Consider the following 26,307-nt stretch of genomic DNA (forward strand, 5'->3'; position numbering starts at 1 on the left):
CATGTTTGCTGGCGTCGATTGGATGGATTTTGTAGCTGAATTTTAAACTCCCAACATTCTGCCAACTTCAGAATGCCAGGTGCTGGGAGCTGGTTGGCGTTGGTTGTGGACGTTGGTGCAGACATCTTTAGTTAACAGCGATCACACAGTAGAACTTCTGTGTCTGCCGTAATAAATACGATGTCACGCGTGTAAGTGTAGCTTCTCGACGTTCCTCTCCGACTGCGGTAAATCTAAAGTCATCTAGGGGTTTTTACAGGTGATGGAGGGCGTGGTTACCTTAGGGCCTGGCTTGCCTGTCGGACCTCTCGCCCCACGAGCGCCACGTGGACCCTGGTGGGCGGAGAGGAGAACAGAAACACGGCTTAGAATCCAGACCGCTCCGGCGTGGGTAACGCCATGGCTCAGAGCAACATGTGACGTACATGCATCACAGTAACATACAAGTATCACAGTAACACACATGCATCACAGTAACATACAAATATCACAGTAACATATCTGGTAAATGGACTGCACTTATATAGCACTTTCATCCAAAGCACTTTACAATGGCCTCTCATTCACTCATTCACACACACATTCACACAATTGGCGAACCAGCTGCCATGCAAGGTGCTAGCCTGCTCATTGGGAGCAATTCAGGGTTCTGTGTCTTTGACCAAGGACACTTCGACTGTGGAGAGAGGAGGAGATGGGATTCGAACCGCCGACCCTGCGGTCATTGGACAACCCGCTCTACCTCCTGAGCCGCAGCTCATATGCATCACAGTAACATTCAGTAACACACATGTATCACAGTAACCTTGTGTAACATCCTGTAGCTTTACGTACCGTTGGACCTCTTTGCCCCCTTGGACCGGGTTTGCCCGCTACACCCTGTTATCGTCAACGACAGAGAAAAGACAATCGACGTTGAGGGGGAGCTCAAACCAAGACCAGCACAGCCGTTTGGAGCGAAGAGGTTATTCTCACTCTGAAAACTCACGGAAACAAAGTCATTCAAAGTTGATTACTTCTGTCTGTTCAAAGGTCTGAGCATCCCTAGGTGACTGTGTCCTTTTCTACAACGCTGAGAATCTTTTCCGCCACCCTCTGTTCTTCGCCACATTGATTCGGCCTAGCTGCGCTTTTTTGTGCAAGATCATACAGTACAGATACCGTGGGAGGAGGGAGAGGAGGAGATGGAGAGAGAGGAGGAGGAGGGGAGGAGGGAGAGGATGAGATGGAGAGAGAGGAGGAGGAGGGGAGGAGGGAGAGGAGGAGATGGAGAGAGGAGGAGAGGAGGAGGGAGAGGAGGAGATGGAGAGAGAGGAGGAGGAGGGGAGGAGGGAGAGGAGGAGATAGAGAGAGGAGGAGGAGGGGAGGAGGGAGAGGAGGAGATGGAGAGAGGGGAGGAGGGAGAGGAGGAGATAGAGAGAGATGAGGAGGAGGAGGAGGAGGAAGAGGCAGAGGGGAGGAGGATGAGGGGAGGAGGAAAAGGAGGAGGGGGAGGATGAGGAGGAGGGGAAGTGGAGGGGAGGAGGAGGAGGGGAGGAAGAGGAGGACCATGCAATTCATCTCACCCTGGCTCCTTTCTCTCCGTTGGCTCCTGGGAATCCTGGGAAGCCGGACGAGCCCTGGGGGTCAGAGAGAGAGACTGTGGTGAGGCGCCGGGCGGCGGGGCGCATGCTGATGAGACACCACTTCAGAGGACTTTTGTTTACACTGTTGTTATTGTTGTTGTTGTTGTAGACTACTGTCAGCACTTTATTTGTGTCTGTGAGAAAGGCCCGGCGCTTATTGGCGGCGTGCGCCCGGGCGCTATGGGAATATGCTGTGTCAGGGAACACGACTGCTGTTGGATGATCAAGACCTCACATTCAGAACAATGGCTTGGTGGATAGGGAGACATACATACTGAGAAACATACTGTACACACACACACACACACACACACACACTCCCCCCCCCCCCCCCCCCCCGACCAAAAGTTGATGTTAGTGTTTTATCGGCCCGTTGTCGAGAGCCTTATCAGATATGGCATCACAGCTTGGTCTGAAGTCCAAGTTGGTCCGACTCATGCAAACTGCATGGAGGATTCTAGGACTAAAGCATCCATCCCTGCAGTCTATGTACCTACGAACAGACGACCCTTAGGCAAGCCAGTAAGATAGTTAGTGACCCCTCCCACGTTCTGCTACTGCCCTCTAGGAGGGGGGTCAGGGTTCCTCGCTGCAGACCAAATAGATAAACTGTACATGTCAGAATTAATTTATCCCTGGGTCAGTAAAGCGTTGAAATAACAGCAGAGACAAGATCAGGAGACAGGGGGATATTTATGGTCCTTATAGGGGCATCTTCAGTCTTCACACTGTAGGCCTGTTTGTACTGTATTGTATTTGAACTGTCTTATGCTTGTATGGATGCACTAGGGCACTTTATGTACTAACGCTCTGTATCTGTATTCTGTATGTGAGCGGTTTTGTCTTGTACGGCCGCAGCATGGCTTGAAAGCCTAAGGCACATTTTCCATTCTTGGAACATTAAAGTTGATGTTGATCTTGAATCTTAAATCACACACACACACCCACGCACGTGCACACCCACACGCGCGCACACACACACACACACACACACACACAGAGCCACACCCACACGTGCGCACATACACACCAACACTCACACGCGCACACCCACACCCACACGCGCGCACATGCTCACACACACACACACACACACACACACACACACACACACACACACACACACACACGGACACACATGTACTCGTGTTTGTGGCGAGGCTTAACGTAGGGGCTCAGAAGAGACAGATGCAGATCATACATGTCAACAAGCATCAGCTGGTTTAAACAAAGCGAACAAACAAACCCAGGGAGATAGGAGTGGCGGTTCTGGCTCTGCACTGGCCAGGATTTAAAAGCTTACCCATGTACAATTTCTTCGTCCCGGAAGCATTTGGAAGCATTCAAATAGGAAATCAATACGATGTTTTACTCATAATCCAAAGTGTTTCCACTCCAGTGTATAGGCCCGGTTTTATGCAGTAGCATGGAGGCACGAACACACAGTGTTTTTGAAGGACTACAAACTTCACAATTAAATCCCCATAACTCTCAATGGCCAATCTCTTAAGATGCCCAGGGCAAAGCCTCCGCAGTTATCTTTATAAGAATCAGAGCTGGCAGACTTGACACATAAATTACAATCTATTAGGTACCTGATGGAATGAATTCAGCATAAGCGTCAGGCATGGCTAATCTTTTAATACATGTTAACAGTGGATCAGAGAGACGTTGGAGATTTCAAAATGTGATGGGTGAGGGATGAATAATGGGTATTGTTTGTGTGAGTGTGCATGTGCGTGTGTGTGTGTGCGTGTGTGTGTGTGGCTTGTGTACCTTCGGCCCTTGCCGTCCTGGGTAGCCTGGTAATCCTGGAACACCCAGTTTCCCCTGAAAACAACAACACACATCTTCAACAGGAGCAGAAGAGGAACACTGTGCTTTCAGTTGAACACTTTCACCATACAGCATACAGAGTCGCGGTGCTACGGGATTGAATCAAGTGCTTTTAGCAGGCTTTACAGAGTCCATTCTAGCAACAACAGACAGGAGCGAGCAATGCTACGCAGTACAGTGCGCTACAACGGTAAGGGGTTGGGATTTAAACTACCTTCTCTCCAGCAGGTCCCATGGGACCAGACTCTCCGTTGGGGCCCGCGCGACCCTTAGGGCCCTCAGGTCCATCCTCACCGCGGGGTCCCAGCATACCGAGCTCACCCTGGAAACACACACACACACACATTAATACAATGAGTTACCAGGGTGTTGTGTAGCGTGGCAATAAGGTGGTAGGAACGGTGTAGCTGGGTTCTAATGGGCGGTCTACTCACTCTGTCTCCTTTGAGACCCATGTCTCCCTTGAAACCAGGGAAACCGTCCTCACCCTGGAATGAGACAAAACAGCAAGTGTTATTCTCTGTCTTTTAGTACCCCGTACCTCCATGGTCTTCTCCAGAAGTATTGGGAGTTCCTAGGTAACCACTTTATGCCGGTATTATATCATATATAAAATATTATGGAAAAGTGTAATATATTTGTGTTATATAATCATGTTTTCATATCCTTATTTATTATAAAGTAATCTTGTTTTACTGCACGAAGGCTACTGCATTACAGTATCTCCTTGATTCCATTCTCCAGTCTCCATTCCTCCAGTCTCGACGTCCTCTCCAGTACAGAATGCATGCTACTGCCATCTGCTGGTCAAAGTGTGGTAGAGCACTGGAGGCACGGACCACCTCTCAACTATCATTACATTACATTACATTACCGTCATTTAGCTGACACTTTAATCCAAAAAGACTTACAATAATTGCATTTTATGTAGGAAAAACAACTGTTCTACTACTTGCCATAACTCACAAGTACATCTCCTTTCTAAAACATGTGACTAAGAGCATAATCTTGTGCTGAAGGTAAAGTGCAAGAATAGCAAACTAAAAATACAATAGGTGCTTAAGAGGGAGGATCCTGGTAATACTTCTTGAAGAGGAGAGTTTTGAGCCGGCGACGAAAGACGGGCAGCAACTCTGCTCTCCTGACTATCATGGTATCATACAATGCTATACCGAAGCTATAGTAGCATGACTGAGTCTAGATAGGGATTTTGGCTGAGCACATACAGTCTTAACTTAACTAATAACTCAAAGGTATATAATAAACAATACAGTAGGCCTTACTGTACACATTTCCATGTGTAGTATACTATGCATATCGATGCACTATACAAGTATAGTTGAAGATGTAAGAAATGCTATTCCTATCACGTTGTCAGTTGGTGTCGGCCATGGGATACTGGAAGAAGCTCTCCTCTTCACCCTCCCTGTCTGTCACTTCCTCTTAGCGGCTCTCTGGTGTCTGTCTAGTCTGTCTAGTCTGCCACCGGTCTGCGCCTCCTCTTCCTCTCAACTTGATGCATAATGCAGAGTTGTGTGTGTGTGTGTGTGTGTATGTGTGTGTGTGTATGTGTGTGTGTGCTTCAGAAGAAACCATACAAGTCTAGCACGCACGCATGCGCATACACCGCACAAACACACACACACACACACACACACATACATGCACACACGCACACACATACACACACACACACACACTTCTGATACATGTATGTGGCACATTCTACAGTATATTCATAGGTTTGGGAATTATGAAGCTTATTATGTGTTATCGAATTATGGAGCTTCTTTGACATATCAAATTCAATAATAACAGCATGAATGATGTAACTGTAACTGTTGTACAGTTTACAGTATAATGTTGTATAAAGTGATGAAGTTGCAATGACTCAGAGGAGTATTTTCAATAGAATAACTGCATAGAATATCAAACATTCAGTACTAGTTCCATTTACAGGGGAAAGGGCAGCAAACAACCTTGGAAGTGGGATGAAGGGATCTCCTAGCAACGGAGAAGAAAAGAAGCAGACATTCTGTCTGCATGCAGATCTGAAAAAACTCTGAAGTAAGATGGAGTCTCCACTCTGAACTAACACAAGATGGAGTCCCCACTCTGAACTAACCCAAGATGGAGTCTCCACTCTAAACTACTCCAAGATGGAGTCTCCACCCTGAAGTACCCAAAGATGGAGTCTCCACTCTGAACTACCCCAAGATGGTGTCTCCAGTCTGGACTACCCAAAGATGGAGTCTCCACTCTGAACTAACCCAAGATGGAGTCTCCACTCTGAACTAACCCAAGATGGAGTCTCCACTCTGAACTAACCCAAGATGGAGTCTCCACTCTGAACTAACCCAAGATGGAGTCTCCACTCTAAACTAACCCAAGATAGAGTCTCCACTCTGAACTACCCCAAGATGAAGTCTACACTCAAACCTCCCGTCAACACCGTATCAGAGGCATACTCCTTACACCCTCTAGACACCTGCTGGCATCCATTCTCTGTCCCAAGTCATCGAGTTTATCGTCCCCAATTTCCACCAGCAATGACAACATGGTGAGCCACCTACAGTATTTTAAACATGGATTAGAGAAGCAGCTTATGGAATGTGGTAGAAATATGAGTTTACCTTCTCTCCCTTTCCTCCCTTCAGCCCACGAACACCGTCAGCGCCCTGCAAGCAAAGAAACAGACTTCGTTTACACACAGAACAAAAAAATTATGTCGTTCGCTCATTTACTCACTCATCTACACTTGATTTTTGAGCGGAGATGAACACACAAAGATCAGAATTTCAGACAAACTGAGCTGTAAGCTTTTTTTCCAGCTGATATTTGTCTGCATTCCCTGGTTGAGGACCCAGAGATGAGCCAAACCGTACCTTGACACCACGAGGACCGGGGTAGCCAATAGGACCCTGCGGACCTGCTTGGCCCTGGAGGAGGAAGCAGGAAATACCGAAAAATTGAGAAATGGGACAAAATATTGCCAGTCTGACTGGACATGAACGAACATGACTGTTGTACTGTGCTATCCCAATATCAAGACATCAATAAATGAATCCATCTATTAACTGACCAATCAATTATCCAATCTGATAATCAATCAGTCATACAGTATGAGCATACTTACTAGGGCTCCCTTCTCTCCTGGAGGACCTTCTTTGCCAGGATGACCCTTTAAGACCACAATCAACAAATCAATACTTAGACACTACAGTCTCACAATGACATCATGGTACTATGTGAACGCGCACTCACATTCTGACATTAAACGTATCGAACGGCATGGCTGAATGAGACCACCGAGGTTGTGTAACTGTGTAAAGCAACTTTCAGTCAGGCACTTTCGTAATAATATTGAATGGTGGTAAAATTGAGCTTCTAACGTCTTCTGGAGGGTGTGAGAGTTACCGCCGCGTGAAGCCAGCGACCTGGCTGTGGGCGGAGCGATGGGAGATGTTTACGGCGTTGGCTCCGGGCTCTGTCTGACTGCTTTAACACGCCTATACCATGGCCTTTCACACGCACACCTGGCAGAGCAGTTTGAGGTGCGAGGCCGGGACAGGACACGAATGTATAAATCAAACAGGCTTTAGGGCCCTGGGGCTGCCTGTCGGGAGGGGGTGGCAGGGGGCGGGGCCATACCGACACACTGACTGACAGATGAGAAGCGATTGATCAAACGTAACCGTGGGTGAGGGTAGCAGAAATGTGATTACTGTGTGCTTAGCGAAGTAGAAATCGAGTAAAGCAGGAATGTACATTGTAGACAGGTATGCTCCCTCAGCATTCTCAAACAACCTGAGATAGTTGTGGTTTGGCGGTGTGACTAGAAAGGTTGACTGATGACAGCCGACTGCACCTCATATTGATTATATGTCTATATGCACCTGAGTAGCTGAGGGAGTGATTCGAGTGAAGAGAGAGAGAGAGAGAGAGAGAGAGAGAAGGGGGTAGAGAGAGAGAAGGGGATAGAAAGAAAGAAAGAAAGAAAGAAAGAAAGAAAGAAAGAAAGAAAGAAAGAAAGAAAGAAAGAAAGAAAGAAAGAAAGAAAGAAAGAAAGAAAGAAAGAAAGAAAGAAAGAAAGAGAGAGAGAAGGAGAGAGAGAGTGAGAGATAGAGAGAGGGGGGGAGAGAAAGAGATAGAGAGAAAGAGTGAGAGAGATAGAAAGAAAGAGAGAGACAGGGGAGAGAGAGAGGGAGAGAGAGGGAGGGAGAGAGAGAGACAGAGTACCACGTACAGGAGGCCCGTCAGATCCCGGTAAACCGGCCAATCCTGACCTGCCCTGGGGTCCCTGTAGATAAGAGAGGAAGAAACACACCAGCGGGTCAGCGGAGGTATGGAAACACACGCCAGTTGTCTCCATCAGATGATGTCCAGGCTGAGCACCGGACCTGGGACTCGCAGGCCCTGCACGTTCAGGTCAGTCCAGGCCCTGCGTGTTCAGGTCAGTTTAGGTCAGTTCAGGCCCTGCAGGTTCAGGTCAGTTCAGGCCCTGCATGTTCAGGTCAGTTCAGGCCCTGCATGTTCAGGTCAGTTCAGGTCAGTCCAGGCCCTGCAGGTTCAGGTCAGTTCAGGTCAGTCCAGGCCCTGCACGTTCAGGTCAGTCCAGGCCCTGCACGTTCAGGTCAGTCCAGGCCCTGCAGGTTCAGGTCAGTTCAGGCCCTGCATGTTCAGGTCAGTTCAGGTCAGTCCAGGCCCTGCAGGTTCAGGTCAGTTCAGGCCCTGCATGTTCAGGTCAGTTCAGGTCAGTCCAGGCCCTGCACGTTCAGGTCAGTCCAGGCCCTGCGTGTTCAGGTCAGTTCAGGTCAGTTCAGGCCCTGCATGTTCAGGTCAGTTCAGGCCCTGCAGGTTCAGGTCAGTTCAGGCCCTGCATGTTCAGGTCAGTTCAGGTCAGTCCAGGCCCTGCATGTTCAGGTCAGTTCAGGCCCTGCATGTTCAGGTCAGTTCAGGCCCTGCAGGTTCAGGTCAGTTCAGGCCCTGCAGGTTCAGGTCAGTTCAGGCCCTGCATGTTCAGGTCAGTTCAGGCCCTGCATGTTCAGGTCAGTTCAGGCCCTGCATGTTCAGGTCAGTTCAGGCCCTGCATGTTCAGGTCAGTTCAGTCACAAAGACGTTGGCGGCAGGCCGGGCCTGGACTTACTTTTTCACCGGGTGGTCCGATGGGGCCCTGCGGACCGGGAAGACCCTGTAGGACAGAAACAAGACAGCTTGAGTCTCGTGGCTGTTTTGGTCCCGCACGCACACACACACACACACACACACACACACACACACACACACACACACACACATACACACACACACACACACAAACCTAAAAGGGTAAGCTGGGGACATGAAGGAAGTGTTCATTGGAGGGGTTGTAAATAATGGTGGGCTTGTATTCATACTTGTGTGCATATGCGCTCCTGTGTGGGTATGCGGGCATGTGTGTGTGTGTGTGTGTGTGTGCATCTGAGTGTACTGAATTGAGCGTGCGTGTGTCTGTGTCGTGGGTGTGTGCATACAAAATCATTCATGTGTGTGTTCAAGTGTGTGTGTGTGTGCCGTGCTTAGTCACGTGAATGTACTCTTGTCTGCATATGTATATATGTGTGTATATTTATATGTATACTTGCATGTGTGTGTGTATGTGTGTGTGTGCGTGTGTGTGTTTGTGTGTGTGCGTGTGTGTGTATGCGTGCGTGTGTGTGTGTGTGTGTGTGTGTGTGTGTGTGTGTGTTTGTGTGTGTGTGAGCATGCTCTTACAGGTGCGGTTGTCTTTGTAAGCATTCCAGGGACATGAATGACATGCTTTCAGCTACTTCTCTCAACCTCAGAAATATCTCAGAGAAATATTCCAGGAAAATCTGTGCGTGTTTGCGTTTTGTGTATGTGTTTTGTGTGCGTGTATGTGTGTGCGTGACCATGTGTTTGTGTGTGTGTGTGTGTGTGTGTGTGTGCTGAGTTCTGTATAGTGTATCTCTAGGGCGAGAGGAGGATGGGGGAGGGGGGGGGGGGGGTGGGGAGGGTTGGGGGAGGAGGATAAATAGTTGTTTTTGGGAACAGAGGGGTAGAACTAAAATTAGATCGCAAAGTATCCAAAGTTTTTGTAGTTCCTGGAATCCTTTGGAGAGACCGCGTTTCTGATATTTCTCACCTGTGTGCCAGGGATCCCCTGCTGACCAGGTGGTCCTGGCTCTCCTTGGGGTCCCTGCAGAGAGACAAGACAGAGGCTGTCACAGAGAGACAAGACAGAGGCTGTCACAGAGAGACAAGACAGAGGCTGTCACAGAGAGACAAGACAGAGACTGTCACAGAGAGACAAGACAGAGACTGTCACAGAGAGACAAGACAGAGACTGTCAGAGAGAGGTACCGATCCATGGAAGGAGGAAGCTGTTTCCTGATTGTACGTCTGAATACGGCCACGCACAGATTCTCTACAGTCATTCATCTAGTGTGATACTGTCAACCTAGCTGCTGAAAAAAACTGTTATTGGCAACTAATCTTCATAGGAAAATACTTTTCAAAAAAATTTGACTAAGATTTGAAATGCATCATGGATTTTGTATGTGACACCACAAGCTGTTAGGACACATTTCAGTATTTTGTGAGATGAACTGGCATCTGTTGAAAAGGTCCTACACATACTGTACTGTAATAATCACACAAGATGCTAGAGGTTGAGCTTGGTTGCTGTTTTTAACACTGGGGGTTTTAACGTCCTATAGTTCAAGAAATGTTCAGAAGCTTATTCTTAATCCCTGAACTCTCTCCCATAATGCACTTCAATATAAATAATACGGCAGCAGCTACACTTTGCCCCCTGACAGTCAACAGGGAATTCTCACATGTTCGTCATATTTTACCTGTAGTGACTGCACCTACACCTGTATATAATCCTCTCAGATATACAGATGTATCTAGGGAATAAGGAGCTAGGAAGGTAGGGAGCGAGAGAGCTAGCAAGGTAGGATAGCGGGCTAGTGTTTGTTTCTGGACCAGGCTTTTGGGTGCCTTTAGAACTGCACTCAGCTGTAACAGGCACATATTTGAACTCTGACCCCCACAGCTGTGAAGTCTAAAACAGTGAACCGCCCCTCACCTAAAGGTTGACATCCTGCAGCATCACTCATCTAACAGCTCAGACAGCGTCTTAGGAGATAAGGGCCAATGCTTACACTGACACCTTATAAATCACTACTGACTTCACGGCCGGCGCTATCACAAGTGCGGCATTTTCAAGACGAGGGTGAGAGTTGTTTTTACCATGTTTCCTTTGGGACCGGGCGGGCCGTCCACGCCAGCTACACCCTGTGGAGACGCAAAACAGCCGGATGAGTATGAATCTCCTTTCAAATATGCGTTACTTTCAGTCCAGAGGAAATTACGTAAGAGGAAATGACGTCATGGATACGTACGGGCTGTCCAGTGGGTCCGGGCGGACCACGCGGGCCGAGCAGACCTCTAGGACCCTGGGGACAAGAAGGAAAGGTGGGAACACATGAAGAATAGGTTCACCGCTTGATAGTGAAACGTTTGATATCAGATTCTCACTAAGAAAAATGATGGACAATCGTCAATAAAGGGGAGGTCTGCCCCCTAGTGGAGCATGTGTGTAAACCAGGTAGCGATGATTAATACATTTCAAGCCAAGTAGGCAGAATATTACAAGGTTGAAAGACGACTGTAAACAGTTGGACATATAGTCAATATAATATCAACAGAAAGCAACACCCAGCCGACATAAAACAGGCCTTACACTCTCTCCAGCCAATCCCCTTGGCCCAATCTCTCCATCCTCTCCCTGTGCCAGGAGGAAGAACAGTCAGTTCACAGTAAAAAAGAATGGATGTAAATTTAAAAAACAGAATGGAGATTAGACAGGTGTACTCACTCTCTGTCCATCCTCCCCAGGAGCTCCGACAGGGCCCTGTCCTCCTGTCTCTCCCTGAGAGAGAGAGAGAGAGAGAGAGAGAGACAGACAGACAGACAGAGAGAGAGAGAGACAGACAGAGAGAGAGACAGACAGACAGACAGACAGACAGACAGACAGACAGACAGACAGACAGACAGACAGACAGAGAGAGAGAGAGAGAGAGAGAGACAGACAGACAGACAGACAGACAGACAGACAGAGAGAGAGAGAGACAGACAGACAGACAGACAGACAGACAGACAGAGAGAGAGAGAGAGAGAGAGAGAGAGAGAGAGAGATGTTATTGCAGTATAGGGTCAAGCTTGCTGCAGAATTGCTTCCCCAGTCCTACCCTCTTATTTCTAGCAGGCTGGTCTGGTCTGGTCTACAGCTCCACCCTGTTCTTACCACGGCCAGGATTAGGAGCCTAACGTCCGGCAGGCTAGGAATGGCTCAGACCCTTCACCCTCTCCCACTATCATTGTCTGTCCTCAGAGAGTCCGTACGTCTGTCTGCCTCATGGCGTCCGTCCGTTTTAAGGATCCTTTCCAAAGAGTTGTGTGTGACCAGGAAGGCTGACAGGAATACTTAGAGGCCTGAATCAGCCCATAGAAATATTTATTTATTTATTTATTTATTAAATAATAATTAGCTTCATACATTAACTTATATATTTATATATAATAAGTTAATGTATAATTACAGTACATCTTACTTTTATTCAAATTAGCTTGTTAAATAAACTTTAATTAAGTTTACACTAAGCCTAATTGTGCATATAAAAAACTGGATAAAAAAGAAAAGAAAATTCCCTGGGTGTTTTCTAAAATACCACCCCCAAATATCCTAAATACCACCCCCAAATATCTCATAAATACCACCCCCAAATATCCTAAATACCACCCCCAAATATCTCATAAATACCATCCCCAAATATCTCATAAATACCCACCCCAAATATCCTAAATCTAACAACTTTGGTATTTAGGTTTGTGCCAATATTGGTCTTATCCCACCAATATTGGTCTTATTTCTCCCCTAAGCCCCTAAACACCCAACTGGATTTGCTTTTCTGACACACAATACACCACTGTTCAGGGGAGGTCCCCAAAACATACAACCCCTTCATTACTCTGTTAATAACCCCGTCCTCTACAATTTCACTCTGATTCCCTCAGATCTGTAATGGTAATAGTTGGTGCTTTGTGAACATACAGTAAGAACTGTATGGATGGACCCAAACACCACTGTCCTCCTCCCAACCACTGCGGACGGATTGGAAAGAGCTTAATAGCATGGACTTGGATTGTATAAATCTTAGCGGATGTAATGAGTGATTATATCCAATATGGAGTTCTAGAACTTTGTAAATTCAATTCAATTCAAACCTTTATTTAGCCAGGGGAAACCAATACATCCATGAGGGAAACCCATTGAGACCAGAGCCCCATTCACAATTGTAAATGAACTCCAAGGAACTTCACAATCAAGATACTGTGGCCTACTGGCACCTGACATACAAGATCCTGACAGTACCAGTGTGGGTCCCTGTTATCACGCAGAGAAGACAGAAGGACATATTTACATTTGCATGCTTCTCAGTCGCGGTGTAATACTCAATACAACTTTGTGTAATTTGACCCAAACGGGACACGATCGCGATCACTGGATCAGTACGAGAACGGTGGTCAAGGCAGCTGTCACAGACCTCACTGACCACCTCATTCACTACGCTGGCCTCAGATCAGTTTGTAGTAACATGAATCTCCTGCTGCAGAGTGTTTTGGTGGCTTATCAGAACTCACCCGGTGTCCCTTCTCTCCAGGAAGCCCAGGCAGGCCATCGAAGCCCCTGTCACCCTGCAGAGAGGAAGAACAGCACCATTACCAAACATGATGAGCAGGATCCTGAAGAAGATGGGGGAACTAGAATGACCGCAGGGGTGCGATCGAGCCTGTGCCAACAGGGAGACGTGTTAAATGGATGATGCTATTTTCAGCTGACAACAGGAGTGACATGGTACCTTGGAACCTGGCTCTCCAGGCATCCCACGAGATCCATCTGCTCCAGCACGGCCCTAGAGAGACACAGAGAGAGAGAGAGAGAGAGAGGCAGGCAGAGAGATAGAGAGACAGAGAGAGAGAGAGAGAGAGAGAGAGAGAGAGAAGCAGGCAGAGAGATAGAGGCAGGCCGAGAGATAGAGAAAGAGAGACATGAAGAGAGAGACAGAGAGAGAGAGAGAGAGACAGGCAGAGAGATAGAGAGAGAAAGAGAGAGAGTGACATGAAGAGAGAGAGAGAGAGAGAGAGAGACAGGCAGAGAGACATTTTGGGATTACATTTTGCCTATTAAAGTATGCATATACAGTAGCTGTATGGGTCACTCAACCTAAATAGTTCAAAATTAAACCATTTCAAACACGGTTGGCATCATTATCTTTGAATATAAAATTAGATTTAAATATCCCACTGCCCAATCAGGTCATGCAGGTCATCTAAGCACTTTATTAATTACATTACAAGCTTCTCAGATCTCATACCGTGAAAACCTTTGTGTTACAATTTGGTCATTTTAGCAGATCCTTTTTTCCAGAGCAACTTTTAATGTTTCTGGAGCTAGTGTTGGGGTTAATGCCTTGCTCCAGGGCACAACGGTAAGCAATGATTGTCAAGTGGCCTTGCCCCGCCTTGAACCAGCAACCTTTCAGTCACCAGTCAGATTCTCTAAGCACTGGGCACACACACATAAACACACACACACAAGCGCACACACACACACACGCACGCACGCATGCACACACACGCACGCACACAAAAACACACCAATGCATGCACACACACGCACGCACACACACACAAAAATGCACCAATGCTTGCACGCGCACACACACACACAAAAAAGCACCAAAGCATGCACGCACGCACACACACGCAAAAACACACCAATGCACGCACGCACACACACACACGCACACACACACAATAACGCACCAATGCTCGCACACACACACACACACACACACACAAAAACGCACCAATGCATGCACGCACGCACACACACACGTACGCACACACACACAAAAAACGCACCAATGCTCACACATGCACAGACACACACACACACACACACACACACTGAGTTGTGTAGAGTTCGTTCAGTTTACTTACTCTCTTGCCAGATTTTCCCGACTGCCCAGCTGGACCCTGGATGCCCCTGGGACCCTAGAATAGACACAGCGTTACCATCACCACTCACTGGTTAAAAACAACAACAACAACAACAACAACCTGTATGAGGCCAGTGAAGACTGCAGCTCCAGGTGGACTGTGAAGTCTGCAAGTATGCAGGTGTTTGAATCTCTCACCTGGGGTCCAGGGTCTCCACCTTCACCCTTAAGTCCAGTTGTACCAGGAACGCCCTAGGAGAAAGAGTCAGACATAGGATCAGTTCAGACATAGGATAGGATATAGGATAGGACAGACACCGGATCTGATCACTCCCGCTGGTTTGACCGCCACATCAACCACAGCCTGGGGGTGGCAATGTATTACTCAACACTAACAGCAGATGGCAGTATTCAGTCAGTAAAAAACAAAATGCTCAGTGTAGGTAGATGCCAGTGGATGACATGCATTGGGAAGAGTAGTGAAAATATGTATTGTCTGTGGGGCAACTCAGGTCTGAAAGTGACAGTGACTGAGTAATAGTCGTGCTCTGTTTGAAAGTTTGCTCTGTTTGATTGAACATAATTTATATTATTCATGGCATCTTTCAGATGCCTTTATACTTCACTATAGCACTAAGTATCTACCGGTAGTCATGAGGTGATGGATGGATGCACCAAGTCTTCAAAGTATCACAACGGAAGACTAAAATGAAAGAATGTACACGTTTCTTTTGGGACGTACAGCAGTACCTTCATTTGGGTTGTTTTTGGTATATATACTGTACTTAAGTCTGAGAATGTGAGGATAAATTGAGGGCCTTTTGCAGAGATGTAAACTTCCAGACTGTCTGCTCGGTGATTTAGCAATTAGAGGCAGACATTAAAAAAGAAGCACAAATTGACTTTAAGGTCTGGTTTCAAACCATTATCAACGTTGAGGGGAAACACACACACACACACACACACACACACACACACACACACACACAAAAGCTGCAAGCAGCACTGAAAGAGCACTCTTGTTCATATTTCTCTTTTCTGGAGTAAAAGCTCCATCAAGGACATGTGTGTGCCCTACTACCCACACTCCCTATCCCATAAAGGCTAGACTTGAAGCAGGGGTGTCCTTGCTCTTCTGCCTAAAGTACTTCTGCCTGTGGGTAAATGGCAGATCATGTATCAACAAGCTCTGGGTTTGAGGGGAGAAAAAAAAAACAGCTGAGAGAGAATGACTGTGAAATGTTCTTGGCAGTGGGGAGCAGATAGATGGAACAGGCAGATAGTGAGGTCATTAAACTGGTCTACATTAAGCCAATGAAGGGCGCTCCGGGCCCAAACACGACCTTGTCTTTTGGTCATGTATTTATTGATTGGACATAAGCATTAATGACTTGGCCTTAGCCTCAAAATGTAGACGTTATATTAACTGTTGTCAAGAAAACGTGTTCATAGCCAAGAGGACACTGTGCACATAATGGAGAAGTGGGACTGTTGGGACTGATGCCGTCGTGCCCTGTAGCTCACAGCACGTAGACTGTCCAGGGGGATGGTGAAGTCTCAGGTGAATGTCCAGTCGGACGTCAGGCGTTCAGGCGGGCAGGTGTGTTCAGAGGGCGGGAGGAACTCACCACCGGGCCAGATCTTCCTGTGAGACCCATCGGACCTGGGGGACCCCTCATGGCAAGCTGGAATTGTGACAGAAACACCCCCCCCTGTTAGAACCACAGCTTGGTACGCTCCGTATGTCAAAACTCTCCCACACTCTAACAATCAAGTACCCCCCCCCAACACAAACACACACAGCTTCAGCTTCCTATTCCGTTTCTGTGGTGTCATCACTGAGCTTACCGTTACTGAAACATGATGATGTAGCGCCTATGGCTCTAGCAACCCAGCCCCCCCCCCCCACACACCTTTCCTCGGACACCTGTTGTGTGCCGGACCACCCACGGGTTGTGAAGTCTCACGCGGTATTTTTAGCCACCCCCCTCATCTGTCCAAACAGGCCGTGACCCGCTGAAGCGTCCGCTCGGCACGTCTCCATTTAGCCCTCGAACCCGAGGCCGAGGAGAAGAAGAGCTCTTACCGCCCAAGCAATATAACCCAGCCCCCCCCCAAACTGCTCAACACCTCAGCAACAAACTTCTTCACCGCAGGCCGAAAAAAAAATCTGTTTTTGCCCCCCTACCCCACCCTCTTCCTCATCTTCCCGGTCACTGAGGCAGTGTGAGGGGCTGGTTTGGGTCAGGTACTGGGGCCCTGGTGTGAGGAGCTGGTTTGGGTCAGGTACCGGGGCCCTGGTGTGAGGAGCTGGTTTGGGTCAGGTACTGGGGCCCTGGTGTGAGGAGCTGGTTTGGGTCAGGTACTGGGGCCCTGGTGTGAGGAGCTGGTTTGGGTCAGGTACTGGGGCCCTGGTGTGAGGGGCTGGTTTGGGTCAGGTACTGGGGCCCTGGTGTGAGGAGCTGGTTTGGGTCAGGTACCGGGGCCCTGGTGTGAGGGGCTGGTTTGGGTCAGGTACTGGGGCCCTGGTGTGAGGGGCTGGTTTGGGTCAGGTACTGGGGCCCTGGTGTGAGGGGCTGGTTTGGGTCAGGTACTGGGGCCCTGGTGTGAGGAGCTGGTTTGGGTCAGGTACTGGGGCCCTGGTGTGAGGAGCTGGTTTGGGTCAGGTACCGGGGCCCTGGTGTGAGGGGCTGGTTTGGGTCAGGTACTGGGGCCCTGGTGTGAGGAGCTGGTTTGGGTCAGGTACTGGGGCCCTGGTGTGAGGGGCTGGTTTGGGTCAGGTACTGGGGCCCTGGTGTGAGGGGCTGGTTTGGGTCAGGTACTGGGGCCCTGGTGTGAGGAGCTGGTTTGGGTCAGGTACTGGGGCCCTGGTGTACTCACCCTGGCCTGGGAGAGGATGGCCTGGGCCTGAGCCTCCTGGGCCGACACCACCGGGCCCTTCTCTCCATCTCCGCCGAAACGGAACTTGTGAGGAGAAAACACACAGTCAGTCAATGTCGTTACATGACACATTCAGCCCTGTCTGGACTTTTAACTACTGTGCAAAGTTTGACTCGAGATAAAACTTTGGTCTTAGACACAGACAAGCATCGCTAACACATGGTTTTGTGTCCCTGTAGCAAACAATATGTGTTCAGTGTTTCCAACAGCCATGTTTGCGGAGCACTTACTGGCAGCATCAGCATGGTACCAGGGGGTCCTGGCAAACCGTCAGCCCCTGGAAGACCGGCACGCCCTGAGGGACCCTGGGATACGGAGAGAGAGTGAGAGAGAGAGAGAGAGAGAGAGAGAGAGAGAGAGAGAGCAGAAAGTACAAATGATAAATCATCATTCGGAAGAGCCATTAGGAATGACTCCGGACAATCTCCGTGTTCAAACTTGACAGAGGTAGCGAAGAGAGAGAGAGAGAGAATTCCTCAGTCACACTTCCCCTCTCTCTGTCTAGCCTCCCTTCCTTTCTCCTCCCTCCTCTCTCTCCCTCTCCCTCCCTCCTCTCTCCACACGGGCCTCGTTACGTTAAAGGCTCAGTGACACACACACGCTCAGCCAGTCCACCGTGACTCCATCTGTAACCATCTCTTCACCAGAGCACGCTTACAAAGACCCCGGTTTCTCCAGACGGCCGAGCGCGAGCGCGCCTGTAGCCGCTAAGGAGCGCACCGACTCCCTCCCCGCCAGAGAACGCGATCACGGAATCACACTGGAGCTCAGAGGCCCAGGCGCTGGTCATCGCGTACAGGCTAGACCTGCAGTAATCACTCTTGCTTGCACAGGCCGCCGAATATTTTCATATGGGATCGGTGATGACATTAGCAGCGGGGGACACATTAGACTTTATGGCGCACATGTTAGTGTGTGATTAGCGTGAGTCTTTAGGGTTCCAGAGGGAGGTGGATTTCAGGTAGAAGGGGACCTAACACGCAGAGGCGCTTGCTTAAGAACAACATAGTTCTAACATGGTGAGCCTGTTAGCCCTTCACTGTTTTGGCGATGATGTTTTGATGTTTGCCGTCGATGAAAAGGGTATGCTTTTTATATTACATTAATATATTATTATGTTATATGACATTATTATATGATTATATTATGTGTATATTGTGTATCTTTGACTTTTAGAGTTCTGTATTCCCTACCAGACAAGGACACACACACATACTGTACGCACACACACACACACACACACACACACACAAATACCAACACACTTTCTCAACAAAGCGGCATGTTGTCTGTAAATGGCAGAGGTGTGTTGACTCAGTAACTGCTGGCCTCATTAGCATGTGTTCCACTGCTCTCCTTTCATAGAATAACCCTGTTTGTGAGGCATGGCACTGTCCTCAGTCCAAAACTAACATCCACTTCCCTGACTGTGTGTGTGATGCCTGTCTGTGTGTGTGTGTGTGTGTGTGTGTGTGTGTGTGTGTGTGTTCTACTTCACCATGAGTTATTATGCCCTAAAGATCCTTTGTAGCTATTCCAAGAAAAGTACAGTATGAGAGAAGCTCCTTCTGCCACTTGATTTAAGAACGTTGATACCATGTATCATCTTTACGGTAGTAGTTGTCTTATTTGTGATGAATTTAGTTGACTTATTTTAGATTTTGTGGAATTTTAGATATTGTCTCTCAAATATGCTCAATAATTCCATATTGCCATCTAGTATGAATGTTTTGTTTCATGGTTGGACCACATGATCACAACCAAACAGTTTGAGAATATTTATCTCTCTTAAAAAAAGCAACCAAGGGAATCAGGTCCACTATGGTTTCTAGCTACTGTACTTGTAATTGTGTAATTGTGCATAACCTAACAGTCCCTTTACAGTTGAGCAAAGATGCTTAGATGCAAAGATGACCACCAGAAGTCTACACTGGTACGGTGTTGTTCCCTTACTGACTTGAAACCAGCTCAAAGCTGTGGGCTGGAAACCTAAGCTGTGTTCGAAACCGCTCACTTATTCACTCACTCACTATTAGTGCAGTGAAGGAGAAATTGCAGGACACATCCTCTGTTCACTAGAATCCTCATCCTCTGTTCACTGCTGTGGCTTGTGGGTATTTTATAGTGGACTATAAAGTGTATAAAATTAACCGTTGAGAATCCTGACAATAAAGAAGAAAACGATATAATCCACTATTTCTGTAATAGGGAACGGTTTGGAACACAACTCTAGACAAACCTGTCTACAGGCAGAGGAACTATAAGAGTGATTAACCGTCGCAGCCCTAAACATCTGCTGTGTAAACAGTGATTAGAGTCCGTTCACAGAGTCAGTGTTGGGCTGCTAATGGAAACAAGGTTCTCCAGTACCCCGCAGACGTGTTTTACAACCTTTTACAACCTCTCTCTGTCTCTCTCTCTCTCTCTCTCTATCTATCTATCTATCTATCTCTCTATCTATCTATCTATCTATCTATCTATCTATCTATCTATCTATCTATCTATCTATCTATCTATCTATCTATCTATCTATCTATCTATCTCTCTCCCTTTCTCTCTCTCTTTCTCTCTCTCTCTCTCTCTCTTTCTCTCTCTCTCTCTCTGTCTCTCTCTCTCTTTCTCTCTCTCTCTCTGTCTCTCTCTCTTTCTCTCTCTCTCTCTGTCTCTCTCTCTCTTTCTCTCTCCCTCTCTCTCTCTCTCTTTCTCTCTCTCTCTCTTTCTCTCTCTGCCTCTCTCTCCCTCTTTCTCTTCTTATCTTACTCACACTACCTCTTTCACACGCATAAGCGCGCACACACACACACACGCACCCGCACACAAACAAACAAACAAACACATACACACAAACAAACACACACACATACACTCTCACACAAACAAACAAACAAACAAACACACACACACAGCACAGAAAGTCGAGGACAGCAAGGCTCGTGAATAGCAACTCACCCTGTCGCCAGGATCTCCAGCAGTGCCTGGGGGGCCCTGTAGACCTGAGGGACCTGGGAGACCCTACACAAACACACCTCAGTCAACACACAGCAAACACAATCACAATGGAAGAAAACGGGCTGGACAAACACATCTGAGTCCTTGAAAATCAAACTTCAAGAACAGATATAATTAATGTCATAATTAAGAAGGAGTAGTTTGGTATTTAGCCTCATAAGCCCTGTTATAAGGTTATTTACAATCATATAGAATGGTCCATATAAAAATGTTGAAAAGATCCGCACACTGGATTAATGCTCCCAGTATTCTTTTATTGGCTACAAAGGTGATGTGATGGAATATACTGGAAGTGAGTTACTCACAGCTGGGCCTGCAGGTCCAGGAGGGCCTTCAATCAGCATACCCTGACAAAGACAAGGAAGGAAGGAAGGAAGGAAGGAAGGAAGGAAGGAAGGAAGGAAGGAAGGAAGGAAGGAAGGAAGGAAGGAAGGAAGGAAGGAAGGAAGGAAGGAAGGAAGGAAGGAAGGAAGGAAGGAAGGAAGGAAGGAAGGAAGACTCGTGATGATGAGGACAAACTTGTTAAGCTGTAGTCTCAATGCCAGACCCATGAGTTCTTTCAATGATACATTATGTAAGCTACGCTAACTACGTTGCTGCAGATCTCTATGGGTCTGGGACACTTCATGCAAAAATCTGGTGTTCAAAGCCTGGGAATTCATTAGTAGCGCCAGAATCCCGGCGACACCAATCAGAAACGACTTTCGCGATCAGGCGCTCCCACCCATAGATATGCCCCGCCCATCTAACCTGGGCAGGCGTCTCTCATTTGCTGCTACGACCTGTTGCTCTTTCAATTTTGACCCGTCGATAAGTTCTCAGAATACCAGCCAGGGTGGCAAACTGGCACAGACTCTATTATGTAGTATGCAGAGCACAGCGATTCAACGTAATATCTGGAAAGTCTGGAAAGAGACTAGTTAAGCTGTGACTCTGTCCTACGTACAGACCATAACACTGGAAACACTGACTTCATTCTACATCTCTGTTCTGATGGCTTAAATTAATGACTCGTCACCGCAACTTCCTGTATGCGGAATGCGTCGGGCTGCGCATGTTCTCGCGACGCCCTCGGCATTGTGGGTGGGGTTTTTTTTTTGGGGGGGGGGGGTCTTACGGGTTCGATGACAGCTGGCTCCCCCTTCTCGCCTTTCTCCCCAAAAGCTCCGCCCACTCCAGCGACCTGCGGACACAAGAACGACAACAGTTCAGCATTCCTCACCTGTGGAGCTAGCATCACCAGATGGACGAGAAGTCACCTTGAGTGATGGTGGATGAAAAACGCCTTCCCAGGAAGACAGAACACAACACATGTACTCTATGTATACGAATATGATATTGACTTCATTAGTGCCACCATATGACGGGGAAAAAACCAATGCATCAGTATCAATCAATAATCATATCCTTACAGGTAATGCACTAGAAAAAAGACTATGGCAAGCGTTTCGATCTTTAGAGACAGTCAGAAGAACAGACGAGGTGACACAAAGACAGAGCAGGGGTGTTAGTCTTGATGCAGCTACAACGAAGACAGGGTGCTTGTAAAACGGAGCGGCGATGTCATTGCATTCCCATGGTGCTGTGCGTCAGGTGACTGGGTGAAACATGACGTGGCACGGACGCCGTTCCCCCCTCTCACAGCTGTGACTGGACAGAGAAGGACATGCGCTGGTCTGAGAACGCTCCCTCTCACAGCTGTGACTGGACAGAGACGGACATGCGCTGGTCTGAGAACGCCCCCTCTCACAGCTGTGACTGGACCGAGAAGGACACGCGCTGGTCTGAGAACGCACCGCGTAGAACCCGCACGGGAGCAAATGTTGCACACCAGACCGCGAGCTTCCAACCGCTGTTCCATTGTGTGTCTAAGCCAACGGTTCCTGGAGCTCTGAGAACAGTACTACAGCAGAACCGTGCCGCACACTCCCGGCGCTAGCCGTAGGGGACACACAGAACTGCTTTCTTGCTGTGTACTCAGATGACACGCAACAGGAAGAAAGGATAGAGAGACAGATGAGAGAAAGAGAGAGAGAGGGGGGATGAGAATAAAAGGGACCATAGAAGTAAAGGCACAGACAGACAGACAGACAGACACAGACAGACAGACAGACAGACAGACAGACAGACAGACAGACAGACAGACAGACAGACAGACAGACAGACAGACAGACAGACAGACAGACAGACAGACAGACAGACAGAGACAGACAGACAGAGCTTTGGTACACAGGGGCAGGATTGGAAGGCTAATCACAGTGATATCTATCTATACCCCCCCCCAAACATAGACCTCAGAGAGCGAGAGAGAGAGAGAGAGAGAGAGAAGTCTCTCATAATAAGAACTTAGCTCTTACAGTCCCAGACTAGCCACTATGCTAGTGTATCATTTCCTGTCTGAGGGGACAGGGCTGGAATGGAAGAAAGACACTAAATGGAAATAATTGGAGGAGGAAGTGGCAACGGTCTAGCTGATCTAATTCCATATTTTGATTTGGGTACAAAATTCTAGCCTGGGCTTCTGCTTCTTTGAATGTGTGTTGCAAACATCTGTCACTCTTTTCTGAGCATGTGACTGTGTTGAATTCAGGATGAGCTAAGGAATAAATAACACCTTTCTCAGAGGGATGGGCAGACAGCCGATAAGAGTGTTTGTGTGTGTGTGTGTGTGTGTGTGTGTGTGTGTGTGTGTGTGTGTGTGTGTGTGTGTGTGTGTGTGTGTGTGTGTGTGTGTGTGCGCGCGCGTGTGTGACAGCTGTCTCTGTGGTATTGGTTAATGACTGTGTCTTCTGGGCCGGAGAGGAGAGATACTGTATGTGTCTAACAGGTGTGCGACCGAGATGTTGTATTGTATGTCTGTGTGTGTGTGTGTGTATGTCAGTATCCAACGGTTAAAAACCTTCTTAGTAGTAGTCCTCCTCCAAACACGCACATGCACCTCCCTGTCAGCACACCTCTAAACCGCCCAGTGAGACAGAGACAGACGAGACCACATTCATACGCCGAGGAGAGTCGGAGATGTTTCAGAAAGTAAAGCTCCACACACAGCATGACAATGACAAACTCCCCATGCCGATCCGTGAACCACACCCCGGGGTGCATCAGGAAGTGAGAGACTACGACGAACACACACACACACACACACACACACACACACAGTGCTTCATGCACACACCCCTCGGACCCATCACCTGGGGCGACGCCCCTGCAGCGGGGGATGTGGCCATACTTACGGCGCTCTCCGAGACGTCGGTTTCCGCGGGAGCCCCCTGCCCCACCTCGTCGTCGTAGGCGACCGTGGGGTTGGGTAGGGCGGTGCCATACTCATCATACAACCCATAATCATAGTGCTTCCTGTCAATCTCGCCCAAGTCATACTCCTTTAGGTCATACTCCTTAAAGTCATACGCTTCTGTTGCTGGGTGGACGCTGTCCGCCGTCTCCGGGACAACGGTGGGATCCTGACCAATGGGTGTGGCTTCGGTGAAATAGTCACCAAAAAGCTCCTCCTCCACAGCCTTTTGGGGGTGTTACCCAAGCGGGGGCAAGGGGAGGGGTGTGAGCAATGGAGGGAATAGGGATGTTAGTCAAGCAGTTAAGGTCTACTGTTTTATAAAAGCTTAGCAGGTTTCAAATGGATTCAGCAATATTGATACATGGAAAAGGGTACAACTATATAGCAATGTGGTAACACCTTATTTACATCCATTTTAGTGCATTTTCAAAAAAGAAATAAAACTAAATATAAAATAAAGATTTACTAGTTGTGTATGTAATAATAAAAAAATGTATTGTATACAGATTTTTACATACTGTATGATATCCGGAACTAATCTAAGTAGCTAACAAACGTTGTGACTTCTTAAAGAATAAATTGATATCACATATATAACTATGAAACTATGAATACAGCTAGATGCTATCAAATAGTGTTGCTCTACAACAAATCAGAGTAATTTATTAAAAACATGGAAGACATGCTGGGAGATTTGTGTGAACACATAGAAGATCTAAAGAAAGATTTGATCATCTATGTATGTCCATAAAAAAGTTTGTGTGACACACTTACTGTTACACTAAACAACATCAATAAACGTTTCCATTTGACAGTGTGATTTCAGTGTATGACCCTGTAGATCCCTAACACTGTGCTGCACTGTACTATAACACAAATGGACAAATAACGTGTTACCATAATTAATTTAATAAAAGCATTATCAATTCTGATGATCAAATATAAGTCAATCATACTCGTCTAAGACAGACTTTAGGTTATTTCAGCTATTTTGGCACAAACATTGTACATACTTTATATTCTAAAAGTATGTAAAATGGTGAAACAACTCAAATAGATGAAGTAAGTCTGAAATGACTCTAGAAGCATATTGCAAGAAAGATACATCAATCTACAAATGCAGGCAAGTGCAAAAATACTGAATGTGTCTGTGTCATGGCAAAAATACTTAATGTGATGTTTGACTCATTTGATATAGTATAATTAGTCAATTAGTGTTCATATCAACTTCAACGTCAATTTATTGATTGATTGATATTACGACACACTCTGTATTTGGCACAAGACTGCAACCACAAACAGACAACACTCATCATACTTCTGTCATTTGGAAGAGTGATGTGGATTTTGCTTTGGAAGCCAACAAAATGGATCCAATAACACAGGTACTACTGTACTGTACACGTTGCCCCTCAGGGCATTCAATGAAATGCATTTGACTGTCTGATTTCCCTGTGATATTAAATCCATTTGGCACACATTCCTACTGCAAGGAAGATTCAAATTGGCTGTGTGGAGATCTCAGCTCGATCCTCTTGATCATAGTTCCACTAAAGCAATCAGCAGAACTACTAATCAAAACAGTGCGGAGGATTTTTCTACGACGGGGCAGGGGGCAATTGCTGCGATGCCATTTTCAGCGAGAAGGCAGAACGCTCACGACACATTTAAGTCCACAACACATTTAAGTCAACATGTACTGTACATAAATGTGACATGTGGCAAACCAGGGCTCAGCTTTCCACAGAACATTGCCTGTTTCTGATTGGACATTTGGTACTGTCAATCATGGGTAAGGCTGCAAGTCTTGTCACCTATCCAACTCATACGGGTAGGAAAAGTAAAGGAGTGTTTTTTCCCCTTGAAGTAAAAACAAAGTGTATGTTTGACGAGGGTTTAAGGTTGTTTTGGCATCTGTCTTGAGCGGTAGAGTCTCAGAACACTCAATTTTACTGTGAATCCTGGGAAACAGGTACTTGGCCCAGTGTACTGGCTGACATGCTGATCCATCTAATCCCTGTGGTTCCCATTACTAAAAAGGTCTGGACCCACCAGACTCCAGAAGAATGGCTTTTATCTAATCTGAAACTATCATGTCTATGTCCTAGCTCAGCCTTGACTCACCATTTAAAAGAGTTTCTATTTATCTTCTAAAAAAAGACAAGACAGTGAAAACACAAGAATAAGGTGCTTCATCCCCACATCTATCATAATCCTTTACCAGGTCAACCAGTTACGTAGCTGTTATGGTGACAGATCATTACGAATCATCTGATTGTGTTGATGTGAAAGGTATCATCACAAACCCCACTAGTTTCTCACTGAACTACAACCACAGATGTTCATATCTGAAGGACTGAAAAAGCTGCAGCCTTAGCCAAAATTGAACGAAACAACAGAAAGGAAATTGGGTGATGATCGTGATGATTTTGCATGACAATCCACTGAGAAAAAGATTTTAGGATGAACATATCCTTTGATCTACAAATGTCAGTGAATCTCAAGCAATAGTTCTTAATGTGGATTGTAG

The 26,307-nt window shown here is 47.1% G+C and overlaps 1 protein-coding gene across 1 annotated transcript in view; it reads right to left on the bottom strand.

Annotated features, from left to right (window-relative positions):
- col11a1a (collagen, type XI, alpha 1a) overlaps positions 1–26,307 on the bottom strand; it is a gene marked incomplete at both ends in the record, with an annotated part of 79,833 nt that overhangs the window by 32,138 nt on the left and 21,388 nt on the right. Inside the window, 27 exons of the mRNA XM_084443168.1 lie at positions 280–333; positions 835–879; positions 1,566–1,619; positions 3,402–3,455; positions 3,676–3,783; positions 3,896–3,949; positions 6,095–6,139; positions 6,347–6,400; positions 6,598–6,642; positions 7,708–7,761; positions 8,608–8,652; positions 9,607–9,660; positions 10,719–10,763; positions 10,871–10,924; positions 11,212–11,256; positions 11,347–11,400; positions 13,173–13,226; positions 13,391–13,444; positions 14,535–14,588; positions 14,732–14,785; positions 16,162–16,218; positions 17,414–17,497; positions 17,704–17,778; positions 20,423–20,485; positions 20,788–20,829; positions 21,600–21,665; positions 23,716–24,000. Of these exons, the coding sequence (XP_084299294.1) occupies positions 280–333; positions 835–879; positions 1,566–1,619; positions 3,402–3,455; positions 3,676–3,783; positions 3,896–3,949; positions 6,095–6,139; positions 6,347–6,400; positions 6,598–6,642; positions 7,708–7,761; positions 8,608–8,652; positions 9,607–9,660; positions 10,719–10,763; positions 10,871–10,924; positions 11,212–11,256; positions 11,347–11,400; positions 13,173–13,226; positions 13,391–13,444; positions 14,535–14,588; positions 14,732–14,785; positions 16,162–16,218; positions 17,414–17,497; positions 17,704–17,778; positions 20,423–20,485; positions 20,788–20,829; positions 21,600–21,665; positions 23,716–24,000 (1,752 nt within the window). The remainder of the gene's footprint in view (positions 1–279; positions 334–834; positions 880–1,565; positions 1,620–3,401; positions 3,456–3,675; positions 3,784–3,895; positions 3,950–6,094; positions 6,140–6,346; positions 6,401–6,597; positions 6,643–7,707; positions 7,762–8,607; positions 8,653–9,606; positions 9,661–10,718; positions 10,764–10,870; positions 10,925–11,211; positions 11,257–11,346; positions 11,401–13,172; positions 13,227–13,390; positions 13,445–14,534; positions 14,589–14,731; positions 14,786–16,161; positions 16,219–17,413; positions 17,498–17,703; positions 17,779–20,422; positions 20,486–20,787; positions 20,830–21,599; positions 21,666–23,715; positions 24,001–26,307) is intronic.

The sequence above is a fragment of the Borostomias antarcticus genome, assembly GCF_949987555.1.
Source record: "Borostomias antarcticus genome assembly, chromosome: 9".
NCBI classification, from domain to species: domain Eukaryota; kingdom Metazoa; phylum Chordata; class Actinopteri; order Stomiiformes; family Stomiidae; genus Borostomias; species Borostomias antarcticus.